Here is a 19,201-nt window from a genome sequence, read left to right on the forward strand (position 1 = left end):
GATTTCAATTTTATGCCCCAAAATACAATCTTGACTTGGAAGAATTTCTATACAAAACGTGATTTTAAGCCCATCATTGAAAATTTAGACAAGATCATCTGTTTTGTAGGGCCAAATCGGAGATATTAGAGATTTATGCTCAAGGCTCACTGTCAAGAGTGATTGCCTGAAATTTTCAATTATAAGCTTATATCACCTAGGGCATTCGATTGATTTCCACGAATTTCAAAAATGAAAGTTTGAACCAAAAGTGAACAAGTAAAGAGAGAAACCATACTTACATTGGATGACAAACTTTTAATTACATAAACATGCGAATGTAACGTGCGGCTGATTCCTACTCTAGACGGCTTAACAAAGTGAAGCTAAGAGGGTGATTTGACCATCGCAGTCTCGCGTTGGTGTCAGGTCCTCTTAACTCCGGCTTAGTCGAAAGAGATATCCTATAGTCACGCGGTCTCGCGGACAAGGATAAACACTTACGACACCAAGAAAGAATTTTTCGGGGAAAAGAAAGGCAACCTCTACATCGCAGTCTCGCGTTCAAGGTTGTATCTTTCTTAACACCATCCTAAAGTATCCTATCGCGGCCCGGGTCCGGCAGCATGGTTGTGTGTGCAACAGTGTAGTGCCGAAACATTTAAAGTATGCACAACAGTTTATAAACAAATGACACTTCAAGAGTTCGAAAAAATAAAAATTCATTCCCAAACCCCAAACCTGCAAAACAAGGGGTCAACAATCACTCATCATCTTATAAGTCCCAACTGCAAGAACATTCACATTAGGGGCATAATTGAACAAGATAAACGGCCTAAGTCCACTAAGAATTCTATTCAAGTCCCCAGCGGAGTCGCCAAGCTGTCGCGACCTCCCCGAATCGGCCCTCAATCGCCTAAGGGGTTTGGCTAATGGATTACTAAGTTAAACCTAGATCGAGCTCTCCCAAGCCCATACCAATTCGCGACTTAAGTTTAAGTTGTTAACATGCAAATCAATTTCATCTAGGAGCCGCCACTAATCGATTTGTGGTGGGTCGATTAGGCACCCAAGTAAAGCATGGGAGAAATGCTTCACTCCTACGAACCAGAGATTCAATGGGTACTGGGACTTGGTTACACTAATTGACAAACTAGTGCCCTTTCGGTACCTAACCTTGTTCAATTACCACCTGACTTGTTCTCACTAACTGGGAGTCTCAAAATTCCATCCCTAATCAAGCTAAGGGAAGCACCAATCAATACTTGAACCTAACGTGCATAATCAACCACATGCGAGATTAAATTGAATGCACAATTCAAAGTGTGTGAATCAGGCAATGGGCAATCAAACATAACGCTAATCACGCAAAAGGGGCAAGAAAAGTCAATTCCGGAGCCCAAATAATATTTTTTTATTTTTGAAAATTTTTTAATTTTTAATTTTTTTTTTAATTTTTTTAATTTTTTTTAATAAAATAAGAATTCCGGACCGGTTCTCCTGACCCGATCCGCCCGACTTCCTTACCCGGCTCTCCGACCAACCCGGGACCCCCGTTTAGCAATTTCTTTTCTAATAATTTTTTTTATTTTCCCTCCTTTTCTTTTTCCTTTCTTTTTTGTTTCTTTTTCTTTTCTTATTTTTCTTTTTACTTTTTTCCTCCCCTTCCTGCATGCCTTCTGCCCATGCACGTGATCTTCTTCCCCAAACTTCTCTACTTCAATGGCCCTTCACCGAGACCTCCCCATGCTTCCACCGAGACTTCGCCGGGGCCCCCCATCATCGCCCGACGGCTCAGCTCACGCTGGCCACATCGACGACCGCCACCAGCTCTACACCCTAGCCGCTGGCCAACGCACCTACCAAACGGTCGATTGCAAAAACTCGATTTCTCGGCCCCCGAACTCACGGCCATGAGAGTAACATTAAACCAAAGCAACCAAACATACACGACATGTAACATCCTGAATTTCGACCCATTTCCGGGATCCGACGAAGTGGATATTATTTCTCATTTGATTTTAGTACGTCTCGCCCGGAACTGGCCCCTCGCGGGATACTGACCAATAGGAAAGGCTAACTACGAAAACGGTACGTAGACCGGGGACCCGATCGCGAATCGGGCGCCGATTCTGAGAAACGGCAGGGAAGTATTTTGGGCCAGTGTGGACCGATTCTAGGAAGGTGACGGATTTGGTTTGGCCAACGACGCACGATCGGATCGCGGGTGATTCCGCTCGACCGAGAGTGTGCGTGGCAAATAAATCCCGAACCTGAACCGAACGATCGTGACCCCTGGAATAATCAATAATTCCTTGCGCTATCTTGGTAATCGAGACCGTCACGACTCGAGTGACCCTAGGTTGATACGCGTAACCCTAAACAGCCACCTGTCAGTAAGAGGCTCTAAAATTCTGAATTGAGCAATTTTGATCGCCAAATTGGACCCGAACTTCGATGTCGAAATTCTATGGGTGTTTGCGACTATTTTGCAAGGCCGACGTCATATTATGTTGGTCACACACATTTGGGGTCGGTACGGTCGAAAAATAGAATTTCGACCCGAGACCAGAAAATTACTGTTTTGCCCTTATGGCCTATTTTTAGGGTTCCGAATTTTGGACAATTTTGGAAAATTATTATGGATAATTATGAGTCAAAATTCAGAATTATTGATTGACCAAAAGGGCCCTCAATTATTGGATGAGAGTGATTAATGGCCATTGGATCAAAGGGTAGAATGGTCAAGTGTCCAAGATTGTGACAAATGTCTTCCACCTTTGACCATTTGACCACTCTCTCTCTTCCTTCATTCCATCTTCCACGGCCACTTCCTCCTCCTCTCCCTATTTTTGCCGTTCACTCTCTTCTTCCCCCTCTCTCTCACGCCTCACTCTCTCTTCTCTCTTCCCTTGGCCGTAAGGCGACCACCGCCGGGAGCAACGTCGCCGCCTGTTCACCGCCAAGCGCCGCCGTGAGGACGCCGGAGTGCCGCCGCTGAACCAGTTCAATCCAGCCACTGTTTGGCCCGTTTTTCCCCTTGTTCAGCCCACTTTTGAAGCTTAAATCTAATGAGTGGAAATCCGAACCCTTAATTAGGATTAGGTGCACTTTGGACAAGTTTTAGGGGTTAATTAGTGGGGGCTGATTTGGGCTGATGTCGTGGTGATTTTAAGGGCCTAATGTGATGATTTAGGGATGGTTTTAAGGTTGTGGAGACTTGGTTTAGAGGTTGTATGAGCTGGATTTGCTTAATGGTGCAAGTTTAATGATTCTCGGATTACTGATTTTACTGTACCTCTGCGCTTTGTTATTTTTTTTGTGATCATTGTGGGCCGAATCTGAAGAAGTCTTCCTCATGAAAATTGTTCCCAACATCTTTAAGTATAACATAGTTTAATTTGGGAATTTTTGGAAATCATTTGAGGCCATTCGGAAGTCCATCTTTGGACCGAAACAAAACTGCCCGATTTACTGTTCACTCGACCTTCTGGTCTGTTCGAATTTTTATAAATTTTTCCAGGCCTATTTTCAAAATATTTTCTTCAAAAAAATTGTTGGGGACATTTGTGGCTATAACATTTAAAAATTTCAATGTTTTCCATAGTGATTTGGGTATTGGCTAAGATGCATTTTGATGGTCAGGTGGCCTGACCGGACGGATTGATTTTTGTCTGACTTCAAGTGACAAAACGAGGTGTTTATGGTTTGAACTGGGTTTCTAGTTCTTCACAGAAAATGTTCATCGAGATTTTTTGTATAACATATCCAAATTTCATAATTTTTGGAATTTATTTACCATTTATTTCAAATGGATTTCTGTCACTGTGCAACTGCCCAGTTTGGACCCAATTTTGTAAATTTCCGGTTTTTCTCTCTCTCGGACTGATTAGTGGCTGTCCTCTTTGGATCCGAATTTGATTAAAATGGACTAAGTTGAGGTTAATCGGATTCTTGCCATGAATGGTCCGAATTAAGCGATTCAGTGGCAATTTGGTACTTGATTGGGTTCCATTGTGTGGTGACACGTGTGTATATTTGTTGGCCAAGATTGATATGATATTAGTGGGCCTTGATTGCGCAAGTTTTTGTGTGCACCAATGTTGTGAATTGGGTGCCGTGCTGAATTATGTTTAATTGAAATTGGGCATGCCAATGAAATGCTGGTTGATTATGTTATGGCACAATTGAATATGTTGGTATTATGGAAGTGCATGCCCGTATTTGAAATTGGTGCTCGTTATGCATCGTGTGATTACCCGAGTGCGGGAATTTGCATGGCTACACATTTTGTGTGCAGAGAATGAGCATGTGTGATCACCATAAATGCCCAAATGCATTTACACGGGGCTCAGATAAAATTGGCAGTGTGCCGTGTGATCACTTAAGGCCTTCGAGTCGTGGCCTTCGGGTTGTGCCGTCCTGATGCGTTTACGCGGGACGATGCCCGGTTCGTCTAGATGATTAAGGAGATCGGTGTTGCGCCTGAGGCGTTTTACGCGGGCTAGAGACACTGGGCCATATGTGCTTCGACGCGGGCCGCGGAGTGTTGTGGGCCTTCGGGTCGGAATATTTATTGGCCTTCGGGTCGTGGCCTTCAGGTTGATTTACAAAATTGTTAAAATGAGCCGCATGCCAGAGTGCATTGCTTGAGGTAGTTCATGAGCATGGCAAATGTGTGCCAGAGTATGTGACTGATGTGTGTGCCGGTGATTTGTGTGTGAGGCATGCACTATTGAGTATGAGCATGCGTGTGGCGTGCGTGTGACCAGTGTGTCGCGTATGTGCCGTGCTTTATACAAAATGCCTAACCTGTAGGGTCAGCGAGGTAAGTGATCCGGGCTCAAGGGCCTAGGTCATTTGATTGACGTTATTGTCCATTGTTGCGTTGATTTGCTTGTCGGGAGGTGCATGCTAGCCTAGTTTCGGTTTAGGCGGCCTACTCACTGAAATTCGTCTCATAGTTATTTAAACCCCATTTTTTAGACTCCTGATAGAGGTTGCCTGGTGTACCCGATCCATATGAGAATCCGGAGCCCATAAAGCAGGATCCCGATCAGGTTGGCGAGATCGAGCAGATGGATTCGGAGAATGAGATAATCGAGGCTGAGTCCGAGTCATCAGGATCTGATCTCAATTAAGTTTCTTAGGATCAGCCTTAGCCTCCCTTAGGTCGGGCCAGTAACCCTTCTGATTATAGCCTCACCTTAGACTGCCCCTTGGCTACTTAGAGATTTTGTTAGTAGTGGCCGTCGACCTGTTTTTGTTTGGAGATTTGTATTGGTGTATCGTGGACACTGTATATGTTTTGAAGTTCAATGCAAGTCTTGATTATTAGGCTTTTAATTGTTCGTCGTTCCTACTACCCTTGGTCATGTATTGTTTGTACGGGTGTTTTAATTATTGCTTCCGCATGTGACTTATGCTCTGTTTTGGGAGATGGGTCGGTGACGCGACCTGGGATGTCGCATCAAGATAGACCGGTACGTGGGATGATCGCGCTTCGAGGGGTTCGGGGCGTGACACGACATGGAATAGAAAATAACGAACTTACGGGGGCGGCCTCGAGCCGTAGGCATCACCGTTGACGAAAAGCTTTCCGGCGGGTGGGAGGTGCACAAGTGGCTGACTCGAATCAAGGAATTTGGGAAGTTTCTAAGCGAATCTTATGACTGAGAAGCAAGAACATAAACAAAACACTTTGCAGTGAATTAAAATATATTCTCCACCGAACTTCCATCGTCAGCCGCCATATGCTAGCACCATTGTCATCCATCAACTATTCAAGATTTCGCAAAATACGGTCACAACGTGACTGGACCAAACATGGCATTTAAAGGGACTCGACAGAAAAACCGCTTCGGACTCATTCGGGCTTGTTACGAGGCCTTTGCTTCACCGACCCACTTCATCGTGCATTCATACGGCTCATAAAAAAAATACAAGGAAGAGGGTGGACAGAAACACGAAACAGGGGATGCTTGGATTCGGACAAAATCGTAGATTAGTGCCATGTGACTCCTACTGATAGGCATGCCAACATAAGAGAAAGGCATTTACAAAATCGGTTTAAACATTTCAGCAAACTTGCATGGACTGGTTGGGTGTCGCGAGATTGCTGGAGTTAATGAGACGACTGCCGAACACCATTGAGATCACTTGAAAACCTGCTGTAATCCGCCTAGAGTTGCTGAGCACGTTGAGATCACTGGAGTAACTTGGAAACTTGCAGGAGCACCATCAAAGCCGCTTGCGTTGGAAGGCTGGTCGATGTCATCGAGGAAACAAACCAAGGCTGAAGACGACCGGGAAGGTCAAGTGGTCGTTGTGGAGGTCGCTGTAAATCATGGCTGAGCATGAAGGCACAGCAACGTGAAACAGCCACGGCAAGGGAGCAAGGTCACAATGGAAACCTCTTATGACTGAAATAGGGACAACTCTAGTTTGTATTGTGGTCTTTTGGGTGGGTCTCCCTTTTCTTTCTTTTTCTTCTGTTTTCTGTTTTCTGAACCTCCTTTTGTCGTCTCTCAGTGCGGTTAACATTTTTGGCGTCTATTTCAATGTGGTGAACTTGAATCTCGATTCTCCAATGGTTTCTCTTTTGCTTTTATATAATGGTCACGCTTTTTCCACTCTTTCTTTAGCTAATATACTACCTATAACAGTATTTTGACCATATTATCTTTAGTGGGTCCCACTTTTTCAACATCATCTGTTATTTAGTTTTTTCTTTTCTTTTCTTGTGGGTTCACCTTCCTCCTTCTTAATTTTCTCTATTCTCTCTCTCCCGAAGGTAATTTTGGCCATATCTTATTCCTCTTAGTTGAATCTAATCTTGGTTCAAGTCTTGGTGGTAATTCATCAATTATCCAGAAATGAAGATAACCCTCTCTCATCTCAATTCCGCTCCAAAATATTTTTACATTTTCCAATTAGCCAAGAAGATGGAAAGAAAGGGGAGAAGAAGAAGAAGCTTCAAAGTCAAAATTTTATTTTTCTTGCTCTCATCTAAAGTAAATGGAGCCATTTCGTTGATGGGTTTGATCTTTTTCGTTTTCTTTGTTTTCTTCATCGGCTACTGAATTATGACAGACAACATGACTCCCAACACAGTCATCGTCAACTGAATTATGACCATAAACTACAGGAACATCATAGTCCTCCTCCTCCTCCTCCTCTCTCTCTCTCTCTCTCTCTCTCTCTCTCTCTCTCTCTCTCTCTCTCTCTCTCTCTCTCTCTCTCTCTCTCTCTCTCCGCCTTTGATCTCTCCATTTCTTGTTCCTCTTCTTTTTCACCGTGACAAACATATTGAGTAACCTTTGCTTCAGCTAACCACTCTTGACTCTCTTTCTCCCATAGTCTCACCCTCAGCACACCATTTCTTCTCTTTCATCTCTCCCTACTTCACTCTGTCTCAACCACATAAACTATCCTTTTAAGCTTCGCACAAACCACCTCGATAAACTGTTTTGGTACTTGGATTGATACGAGAGAGAGAGAGAGAGAGAGAGAGAGAGAGAGAGAGAGAGAGAGAGAGAGAGAGAGAGAGAGAGAGAGCGTCATCCAACCACATGGCGAGCATTCACCCGTGGATCTTTTCTCATTCGAGCTTCATCCACCCCTGGTTCACCAAGACCTACTCTTGGGATGCCGAGACCCTCACCAAAGCCTGCCACCACTACCACCACCTCATCCAATAACTCTGACACTCTCACCCCGACGTCATCACCCCCTTCCTCAAACACCACTTTGAGCTTGTGCCTTCTACCCCTGCCGCTGCCGCCGCCACCGCTGCTCCCTTGGGGTCTGACCAAGAGGCCATAGCGTGAAGCACAGCGAGTCTCCATTCCGACCACCAATATGACTACTAACATCGTCTGTTGAGAGAGATAAGATGGAAGGTGGGACCCACAAGAAAAGAAAAAGAAAGAAATCAAACGAACATCACATTTGAGAGAAAGAAAAATGAAAAAGATGCTGAAAAAGTGGGACCCAAGGAAGATAAACACTAAAATTGGGAGTGTATTAGCTAAGAAAGAAGTGAAAAAGCGCGGTCCTTATATAAGTCCGAATCTTATTTTTTTCTTTCAATCTTCTCTTTCCTTTTTTTTAAAAATTGAGTACATATTCTTTTAAGATACAAGCCCCTCCTCCTGCGATTACTTCCTTATAATTTTTCCGAAGATAAAGATATTCTAATTATCTCAATATAATTCCCATGGATATTAACTTTATTTCTTCTTAATTTGGTTAGAAAATGTAGCCTTGCCAAATCAAGACCTCTTAAGTACACCTCTTATGTAATTTCGGCCACAAAGATATTGAATGGGCTAGGCCGAAAATTACAATCTTGTGGGCTTAGTTGAGATAATTCAATTAAGCTCGTAACCTCGCCGCACTAGTAAGTTCAATCTTGTCAAGCTATGTAGCTGCATTGGGCTACATATATCTGTAATTGCATTTTGAATCCACCGGGACAACTGTACAAGCCTTTGCTTGAGAATACTATGTTGATTTTCCTACTTCTCTTTTCCTATATAAAAAAATTGGAACCTGTGACGGCAACGAAACACTCAGGGTGAGCCCAAAAGATGATAGAGAAGATGTAATGGCAAAGAATATGTACACTCTACCGCTAAGGTTTCACATATTTTATTACAGCTTTTATGAGTAAGTGATCAATATTCCTTACGCGATAGGACATGCCTAATAGAATTAGAGAAAAAGCATTACTAGGTTGTGGTTTCTCTGCATTTGAGTTTAAGCAAATATTTCTCTAATTGTGCTGATATCTGCCATCTCATGCATTTGGTTTAAGAATTGGTGTCTGCCTCTTTTTCTATTTACCTTCAAATTTATTCCATTACATCTAATAGGGAACTCTAGATGTCGAATTGAATGAAATTGGGAGGCAGCAAGCAACTGCGGTGAGTATTTTCTGTGATATGTCATCCCTTTCTTTGGACAAACCAACAGGTCTATTAACATCTTCTATTATTTTCCCTGAAAGGTGGGTGAAAGGCTGTCCAGAGAAGGTAAAATCTCTGCAATTTACTCATCTGACCTAAAACGAGCTTTGGAGACGGCAAATCTGATTGCAACTGCTTGTGGTGGCCTGGAGGTATAAATGTAGTGAGACTCTTCTTGATCTGGCATTCTATTTATGAGAATTACACATGAATTTCGGCATTATCCATTTGGTGGTACAACACCCAATGTATACGTAAATTTCAGACAGTGATGTAGAGCTAAAAGATTCCATTAGATGCTATCTTTATTTGTTGGAATGTTCATGATGTTGTAAAAGTTTGTGTTCATTCTTACAGTTTGATTAATGATTGGGTCCTCTGAATGATCTGGCATGTTGTTTTCAAATGAGAATCTAGGTTATCAAGGATCCAGGTCTAATAGAGAGAAATCTTGGGGAGCTTCAAGGCCTTCAGCCACATGTTGCAGTTAATGTCTGTCCTGAAGCCTATAAAGCCCTTCGATCACAGAAGACGGATCAAGAAATTCCGGTGGGTTTTGATTTGTGCAAAGCTCGACAAATGCACCAGACTTTGGTCAACTTTCATTTTGCCACTAACTTTCAATATGGAAACTATGCATAATGTAAATATTGCAAAATTCATAGTTTTTGTCAATGAAGTTGTTCAATGGTTCAGGTGATGTGTTTTTTTCTATATGTTGTATACACAGCTATAAGAATTTCAGTCCCATTCTTTTAGCTGTTTAATGGATTCACATGTAAAATATTTATTGAGAAAGCTCACATGTCATATGTTACGCTTTACATAACAAAGGATTACATGTTAAATATTTATTGAGAAAGATTTTGGCAGTCTGCAGGGTTTAAATTGCTTCATAAATGGAATGTCTGATCAGTCATTTCTCTTGTTTCTTCTGCACACAGGGTGGTGGTGAAAGTATTGATCAGGTTTATCAGAGGTGCACTGCGTGTTTGCGAAACATCAGTATGAAGCACAAAGGTAAAGAGATCATTTATGTTGCTTATTCACCAGAATTGTGGAGTGTTCTACTATCCCAAATGCCATGTTAGTAGTTTTATACATGAAAGTGACTCCTTGCATAGTGTTGTCCGGGCACTATAATGCTCATATTTCGCTAGTTCGAATCTCCATAGCATCTTTTTTAAAGGAGTTTTTCCCGGATTACCTTTTTCGGTCTTGAAAACTAAGCACCACAGGACTTGGTGAACAGCTTTTGTTGTTGTTTTCATGCTTTCTAAGACTTTACTGATGCACTTTGCTTTTATATGCCCTTTCTTTGGTTTGCTTGCTTTGTTATAGCAGAAGAAAGACGAGGATGAGGATGACCATGATTTAAATGCACTTTCCGTTCACTACTAAAGAATTTCTGATACAATTTAATCTTGGAACAGAAATTGCAAATAAAACTTTTCTTTACTGCGCAGGAGAGCGAGTAGTAGCGGTCACACATGGTAGTGTACTCCGAAGGCTTTATACGCGGGCTTGCCCCAATAAACGGCCTGATGTGAAGTTCCTGAATACTTCTGTCAACATTTTCCACTTGTCCGATGGCGACAACTGGGTCTTCAAATCTGGTGGTGATGTTAGTCATCTCAGCCAAATAGAATATCTGAGAACAGGGTTTGGTGGGGATAGATTTTCTGGTTAGATCAACTACTCTGGATACTGTTCCGGTTGCCCTACTAGTAATGAGGTACCGTAAGACTTGCTGAGAAGCATGATTTACTCACTTGTTATTTTCTTAAATGCTAATTTCATTTTTGGTCCTTACGTTATGCGATTTGTCCAACTGAAGTCCTTGAATTCTCAATTTGCGCTATTGGGTCCTTTAGTTTTTGTGATTTCTGTAATCAAGTTATTTGTCGTTTATTAACTTCTCCACTTTAAAACATGGCTATTGCCACTAGTTGCCCATCCCTGCCACTTTAAAGGGAAATTTTTAATATTTAAAAACGAGAGAAAACAAGAGAGAATATGTTTGGAAAATCTGGCTCTATAAAGAGAAAAAAAGAGCAAAACAGAGAAGCAAAAAGGATGAAGAAAAGGGTCAGGAGCAAGTCGAGGAAAGCCCATTGCCACTAGTTGCCCATCCCTGCTACTTCTGTCTTGGCTTTCCCCTGCCTTACGGTAAGGCCAGCATCCACAGAAGTCTAGAAGTGAACGAAGTCTACAAGTATTCGAATTCAAAAGTGCTCCAAACTAACGAGCTACTTATAGTAAAAGGGATTGTCGGCCGCGATAAAGGGTACCCAAGATCTCCATAATTAGAATCTGGAACACTATAATCTAGTAGAAGAAATTTGCACACCTAATGCGAAATAGCGACAATGTGCAAGCAAGTCCTTCTCCTCTATTACCCAATAAGAGTGCCCCTCACAATTAGTGCATTAGGATTAGAGAAGAGACTTGAGCACTATTTATAGAGTTTTCAACTAGGCTCTCTCATCATAGGCCGGGCTTTCTCGGTCCACACTAGTCAGTCTCATATTAGATCAATTAAGAATCTTTAAATCTTACCTTATTAGACCAATCCCGTAAAACAGTAAATTACAATCTCAATTAATTTAATTCATATCAGAAAAAATCTTACAATATGTTGATTAACAGACGGGACGAACAATGTTGAAGTTTGGGGGTGAGGAAATTAACCATGGATAGATTGCCACGTATTTTGGGGACATGGGCTAATGACGGCTTGCCACTTGTTACGAGGACACGGGCGACACCAAACCCACTAAAGATGGTAATGTGGTAGGACATGTAAGTCATCCCTACAAGTCCCGTCTATCAAGTCAAAACTCTAGGGGATATCTAGTCCGATCGAAATAACCCATGACTCTGCTTCCAATTTCATGTTTTTTCTACCAAAAGCAATGTTTTGTGAAGCAAATTTACAACGAATCTATAAGTAAAAATATTTGTTTTGTGAGCTTGGAAAATAATCAGAATAACATATATATTTTATATATAAATGATCAAATTGGTTATCACGTTTTATCCCTGCACGAGATCCTATGGGACCTAAAAAACGGGTTACCGTCCAAACGATGAAGAATGATTAATATAGAGTTTTGATAACAGCAAAGGAATGGCATGCATATAATAAAGTTTTATGGCAAGCGCCATTGGATTTGTAAGATAAAGAGATAATGTTTATTCTATAAATGGGTTAAGGACAAATTTGTTTCTACAAATTAAATAGAAAAATCAAAATGGAATTTGAAAGTAGCAACAGTTAATCATGAAAGCAAATAAATTTGAATCAATAGATCGGAACAAGCTACTAGACATGATCAATAAAGAAATAACTTGGAATAACAAAAGGCAGCCTGTGTGCATACAAACAGCCACCACAAAAATTTGGCCCGCAAACATTGAAATTTTGTCTCGCCACATACGGGTGGTCTCGGACATAAGAGAACTTATGTCGCCTTAATGAAACTCGTCTCGCCGCAATCAAGCTCATCTTGTCACAACAAAGGTCATGATATGACGTCATTCGTCTGGTGCAAGAAAATGTGCTGTTTACATTAGGAGCAATGAATGATTCATGAGGCGCTTGAGCTATTTTTTATTGTTCGACATTATTTTTTGACTTTGTTTTTAGTTTAGTCCTTGGACTTTACAAAAACGGGTTCAATATGACCCTTCCATTAATTGTTCTTTCATATCATGTGACTTTTTCCGATGTGGATTGCTACGTGAGTAATGACCAGACAGAAAAATCACATGACTCAGACACCTCATGTCCTTCTATTCAAGCCAACAAAAATTTGTGGTCCTTTATTCTTTCTAAGTCCTTTCTTCTTCCCCTTCATTACTATCTATGACCACCGTTACTGTCATTGAGCACTACCGGGATCATTTCTGGACATATAGTTTGCGAATGCTATAGGTTATGCAACATTTGCAATGCCTCTATTTTGAAACGGGGCCTTCAAACTTGAAAATTCTAATGTGACGGTCTAGTTATTGCTGGCTGCCCTACGTATCACATTCGGTGATCTCGCATGGATAATTTTAGATGAAATGATGCGGTTTCACTTAGTTTTCTGAATTTTTTTGTTTTTAATTTATTTTTTAAATTCTCTTTTGCGCACGAGTTACTGTTTATCATCTGCAAGCTCAAAATCTTAGCCAAAGCTCGTCCGTCACTCGTCCGTCACTGCCCACTGCTGCCTGGACCTTCAATGGCTCTTCGACCCTTGCTCGACCACTACCGGTCACCGTTGTGGCCTCCAGCAGCATAGTCCTCAACCTCGAAGCAGTAGCGTACGTAAGAGGCAGAATTGACCCTCACGGCCATCTGGTGTCTTCAACCCATGAAAGATGGATTATCATCTATGACTATAGGTCATCAACCTTTCATATTTTGTAACTTTGTCTTCAACCATGAAGCAACCAAAATCCAAACTTCTTTTTTGGTTACTGTTCAACGTCTTTTTCTTTTCCTTCTTTTCTTATTCGCAAGCACAATTACAACAGCTACTACAAGTCTACGACTTCAAGAAGCTCTCTTGAGGAAGACAACCACCGCACGATGAGCAGCGGCACTACCTCTGACGAGGAGCAGACACCGCGGGGATCTCATCTCCCTCACCTCTGTTCGCCTTCCTCCGAAATTATCACGCTTTTTCTACTCATCTTTTAGTTTAGACACTCCTTTATTTTGTATTTTGACGATAGTATCCCTCGTGGGCCTACCACTTCTGGTACAACTATACAAAAGCGATCCTTTTTTTTCACTACAAAAAAACTGGGATTTTGCCACGAAAATTTCCGACGAAAAAGTTTTCGTCGGAAATTTGCAACGACTTTTGCAACGAAAACTATTTTTCGTTTCAAATTTCCGACGAAATTAGCGACGAAACACTTTTCGTTGCAAATTTCCGACGATTTTTGCGACGAAAAATTTTTCATCGCTAATTTCCGACGAATTTTGCCACGAATTTAAAGTTTCCGGGCAATTATTTCACTATGTACTATTTTCGTGGCAAAATTCGTGGGAAATTTCCCACGAATTTTGCCACGAAATTCAAACACCCCTTATGTTGGTGGCTTCTTTTAAATTCGTGGCAAAATTCGTTGGAAATTTCCGACAAATTTTGCCAAGAATTTAAAGTTTCGTCGGAAAATTATTGCACCATGTACTATTTTCGTGGCAAAATTCGTGGGAAATTTCCCACGAATTTTGCCACGAAATTCAAACACCCCTTATGTTGGCGGCTTTTTTTAAATTTGTGGCAAAATTCGTTGGAAATTTCTGACGAATTTTGCCAAGAATTTATAGTTTCGTCGGAAAATTATTGCACCGTGTACTATTTTCGTGGCAAAATTCGTGGGAAATTTCCCACGAATTTTGCCACGAAATTCAAACACCCCTTATGTTGGCGGCTTTTTTTAAATTTGTGGCAAAATTCGTTGGAAATTTCTGACGAATTTTGCCAAGAATTTATAGTTTCGTCGGAAAATTATTGCACCGTGTACTATTTTCGTGGCAAAATTCGTGGGAAATTTCCCACGAATTTTGCCACGAAATTCAAACACCCCTTATGTTGGTTCGTGGCAAAATTCGTTGGAAATTTCCGACGAATTTTGCCACGAAATTTAAATATGCGGTATGTTGGCGTCTTTTTTAAATTCGTGGCAAATTTCGTTGGAAATTTCCGACGAATTTTGCCACGAATTTAAAGTTTCATCGGAAAATTATTGCACCGTGTACTATTTTCGTGGCAAAATTCGTGGGAAATTTCCCACGAATTTTGCCACGAAATTCAAACACCCCTTATGTTGGCGGCTTTTTTTAAATTCGTGGAAAAATTCGTTAGAAATTTCTGACGAATTTTGCCACGAATTTAAAGTTTCGTCGGAAAATTATTGCACCGTGTACTATTTTCGTGGTAAAATTTTTGCCACAAAATTCAAACACCAAAAATTCAAAACGCCAGGCCAAAACCGCGAAAACCAAAAAATATCGCGCCCCAAACATAAATAAAGGCAAAAAAAAAAACACAAGAGGCCCAACTTTTCCCCCGTTTTCCTCCTTCCGCTCCCCCCCCCAGCGCCACTGCTACTGGAACGGCTCTGCAATCGCGCACCCTCCTCCATAGCTTCTTCCTCGTTCAAGAAAATCTCGCCTAAAACCCTAGGCGACGACCGGACCCCCGAAACCCCCCGGCCATCGGAGCTCCTCCTCGCTCGAGCTGCAGCTTCCCCATGGAGTGGAATCAGGAGACGCTCCAGTTCCTCTCCCAGTGCTTCCTCCACACCCTCTCCCCCTTCCCCCGCCCCTCGCCGCCAGGCCGAGTCCTCCCTCGCCGACGCCGCCGACCGCCCCAGCTACGCCCTCGCCGTCCTCCGCCTCGTCGTCGAGCCCTCCGTCGACGAGCAGATCCGCCAGGCCGCCGCCGTCAACTTCAAGAACCACCTCCGCGCCCGCTGGGCCTCCTCGCCTACCCCCCACGACGCCGCCGCCGCCGCCGACGCCGAGGCCGCCCCGGCCGCCTCCTCGGCCCCGATCCCCGACGCCGAGAAGGAGCAAATCAAGGCCCTCATCGTCCCCCTGATGCTGTCCTCGTCGGCCCGTATCCAGACCACCCATGGTGCGATTCCGGCCTCGGGGGGGGGGGGGGGTCGCGGCTGCGATTCCGGCGCGGGGGGGTGGGGGCGGCCCCGATTCCGGCCGGGGGGGTCGCAGCCGTGATTCCGGCAGGGGGGTCGCAGCCACGATTCCGGCGAAAATTCAAATTTATCAACGAAAATTCAAATTTACCAACGAAAATTCAAATTTTCGTCGCCAAAATTTGCGAAAAAAAATTTCCGACGAATTTTTTTGTTCGTGGCAAAATACCGGGTTTTTCAATTTTGCCACGAAATTGAAAAAAGCCGCCTATGCTGAAAATTTTAATTTCGTGGCAAAATTCGTGGGAAATTTTCCACGAATTTTGCCACGACTCTCTTTTTGTCGCAAATTACCAACGAAAAATTAAAATTTTTTATTGCAAAAAATTTCCGACACCGAATTAGCGACGAATTTTTTTTCGTCGCTAATTCGTTGGAAATTCGTTTTGCCACGAATTTTATCACGAAAAATTACCGACGAATTTTGCCACGATTTTTGTAACGAATAATTAGCGACGAATTTTCCAACGAATTTTCCGATGAAAATTTTGCGACGAATTTTGTTACGAAAAAATTTCGTCGCAAATTACCAACGAAAATTTAAATTTTTTGTCGCAAAAATTTGCGTCGACGAATTACTAACGAATTTTGCAAAATTTTTCGTTGGAAAATTCGTGGCAAAACACTTGTTTTTTTTGTAGTGTTTTATTATTTGGTCAACTTTTTCTATTTTGTTTTTTCTTTTATTTCTTATGAGTCCCACTTTCCTTCTTCTTTCTTTTTTTCCACGCCTATGACGTCCGCTTTTGCAAATCGTCTTTTTGTTCTCTCTTATAGTCTATTGTCTTCTTTCTATGCCTCCCGCTCCTTCTTCGTCTTCTTCTTCTTCCATACACCCCATCGTCCTCTGTTTTCTATCTATGATACCAATCCCGTCATCCTCCACACTTTCAATTATAAAAAGAGCATTGATTTTCTACCACAAAATGGGGAAAACAGCATTAGAGAGAAAAAAAATAACCCAATAAAAACATGATTTTCAATTCTAATCAGAATTGGGCGATCAACTACAAAATTGATTAATTCCAATCAATCACTTTCGTAAAATTAGTTTTGTTGAAAAGAAATTTCCAAGAAACCTAATTCTTTTCTAAGTTGTAAAGTAAAATCCATAAAAATTTTAACATAGATACTTCTTTAACAAGATCACTTACTTATAAACTTTCACTTTTTTGTGTATATCACCATCACTTATTTGCTTGACAAAACTTTTTTCTACAACAGTAAAATCCAAAAATAAAAAGGAAAACATTGTGCCTTTAATATATATATATATATATATATATATATATATATATATATATATATATATATATATATAGATTACCCACAATAAACAAAAAAAACATGAATTAGTTAATTATGGTAACTAGATCCTAAATAGAAATGAAAATAAAATAAAATAAGGAAAGTAAATTGATTTGGGGCCACACTTTAAATTGCAATTGAATCATTGAGGATAATTTTGTCTTTTCAATGGAAAATGGAGTGGATTAGTCGTATAGGGGGTGGAAATAGCGTGGCCCATTATTTAACGCTTTGATTATTAAGTGTTAAATTCTTACTTGCATACCTGCATCATCACTTTTCACATGTTAGTGGTTTAGGCTTAAAATTAATTCAGATTGCTTGCAAAATATTTTTGAATTAAAGAGAAAAGGTACCTAGACGTTAGATTTATTTAGCGTAATCAAGTCACCGTATCCATGAAATCTCTGGTTCGCAAAGTAAGATGTCCTCCCCATGACCAAAAAAAAAGGTAAGATGTCCTCTCACATTTTATTTGGGTTTCTAATCGACCTGTAATAAATTAGTGGCGATTCCTAAATTAGTGGTAATAAACTGATTTCTAATCGACCTGTAATCGTTTGGACCAAAAAGAAATAGAAAGGTGTGAATGGTTTTTGTGGATTCCAACGCGTCTAAATTAACAGAATCATCAGCACTGTTAAATTTTTTAATTGAAAGAGTGCCGTACACAACTTTTGGAAATAATTGAGAATATGTTGAACGATGAAAAAAATTTCAAAGTCCTTTTACTTTAACATAATAATAATCCAAAATGTTCTTCCAGAATCTTTTGCTCTTATCGGCTTTGCAAAACTTTACAGATCATGAAGAAGAGGATGCCTTGTTCTTTGTCCTTTGTCGGGGTCATTCATATAGTTTCTATGGAAGATCACTTCGTCATTTTCTATCGTTTAGTCTGGGATGACCGAGACGAAGACCGACGCCTTCGAAACAACCCCGAACTGCGTTATTCTTCAACTTCTTCTACAAACTATTTAACTCGCACCAACCCCAGAAAAAAGGTCAAATTAGAAACCTTCCTGGAAAGAAGTTCTTTTTCTCTCTCACAAATTGAAGTTCGACAGCAATGGAGGACGTGATGCATACAGTCAAATCGGCTGGGCCAGCCACTCACCATGGTTTTGATTTTATAAAACGACGTCATTTTGGACTACATTACAAACTTGTTAATAGATTCTTTAGCTCTACATTGATAGAGAGCCAATATTGGTGGTGCTTTCTACTAGTTATTATATAGGGAAAATTTCAATTAAGGACCCAAAGTGAGTTTTTTTTCTAAAAAAAGGACTCCAAGTGGATAATGTCTCAATTAAGGACCCAAAGTGCCCAAACCAGTCTCAAATAAGGACTCTAGCTCGCCGGCGGGCCAAATGTTCGCTGGCAAGCGAGCATGAGACATTTCCGGCGCTGGAATAGGGGCAATTTTGTCTTTTTCTTTTCTTTCTTTTTTTCTTTTTCCTTTTTTCTTTTTCTCTCTTCCCTCTTGTGGCCATCGTCGGCGACGTCCACCGGCCTCAGGCGACGGCCGTCTTTGCCGGCGTTGGGCGACGGCCGCCCTTGCCCTCGCCAAATTTGGCGACGACCGCCCTTGGCCTCGTCGGATTGGGCAAGGGCGAGGGTTGGCCTCGCTGGATTGGGCGAGGACGAGGGTTGCCCTTGCCGGATCTGGCAAGGGTGACCCTCGCCCGACGCCGGCGAGGCCGAGGGCGGCCCTCGCCAGCCCAAGCAAGGGCAAATCTCGCCGGCCCAAATCTGGCGAGGGCCACCCTTGGCCTTGCCAGCCCAAGCGAGGGTTGCCCTCGCCGGCGTCGGGTGAGCCACCTCGCTTGGGCTGGCAAGGCACCTCGGCTGGGTTGGCGAGGCTTACGGCGAGCGCCGCCCTCAGCCTCGCCGACATCGAGCGAGGGTCGTCCTCACCAGATTCGGCGAGGGCGTTCCTCGCCAGATCCGGCGAGGGTGGCTCTCGCCCGCCACCAGCGAGGGCCACCCTCGCTCGCCCAGGCGAGGGCGGCCGTCGCCCGACGCTGGCGAAGGCGGCCCTCGCCTGAGGCTGGCAGACGTCGCCGGCGATGGCCACAAGAGGGAAGAGAGAAAACGAAAAAAGGAAAAAGAAAAAAAAGAAAGGAAAAGAAAAGAAAAAGACAAAATTGCCCCCATTCCGGCGCCGGAAATGTCTCACGCTCGCCGACCAGTTAGCTGGGGTCCTTATTTGAGACTGG

At 42.2% G+C, this 19,201-nt stretch overlaps 2 protein-coding genes across 2 annotated transcripts in view; one reads left to right on the plus strand and one right to left on the minus strand.

Annotated features, from left to right (window-relative positions):
* LOC115677142 (phosphoglycerate mutase-like protein 4) overlaps positions 1–10,765 on the plus strand; it is a 36,372-nt gene extending 25,607 nt beyond the window's left edge. The window contains exons 3-7 of the mRNA XM_056314153.1: positions 8,856–8,906; positions 8,990–9,100; positions 9,366–9,497; positions 9,893–9,968; positions 10,415–10,765. Of these exons, the coding sequence (XP_056170128.1) occupies positions 8,856–8,906; positions 8,990–9,100; positions 9,366–9,497; positions 9,893–9,968; positions 10,415–10,638 (594 nt within the window). The 3' untranslated portion in view covers positions 10,639–10,765. The remainder of the gene's footprint in view (positions 1–8,855; positions 8,907–8,989; positions 9,101–9,365; positions 9,498–9,892; positions 9,969–10,414) is intronic.
* Positions 10,766–15,135: 4,370 nt separating this feature from the next.
* Positions 15,136–15,591, minus strand: LOC130138711 (uncharacterized). Its single transcript, XM_056313600.1, has one exon. The coding sequence runs from the start codon at positions 15,589–15,591 to the stop codon at positions 15,136–15,138; it is 456 nt and encodes a 151-aa protein (XP_056169575.1).
* Positions 15,592–19,201: the final 3,610 nt, after the last annotated feature.

This window comes from Syzygium oleosum, unplaced genomic scaffold, assembly GCF_021117445.2.
Source record: "Syzygium oleosum isolate NSW1041296 unplaced genomic scaffold, Sole_v2.1 Sole_v2.08, whole genome shotgun sequence".
Classification (NCBI taxonomy): domain Eukaryota; kingdom Viridiplantae; phylum Streptophyta; class Magnoliopsida; order Myrtales; family Myrtaceae; genus Syzygium; species Syzygium oleosum.

Excerpts from the sequence above, each read along its gene's own strand:
- LOC130138711 (XM_056313600.1), bottom strand. The coding sequence starts at position 15,591 with ATGGGTGGTCTGGATACGGGCCGACGAGGACAGCATCAGGGGGACGAT.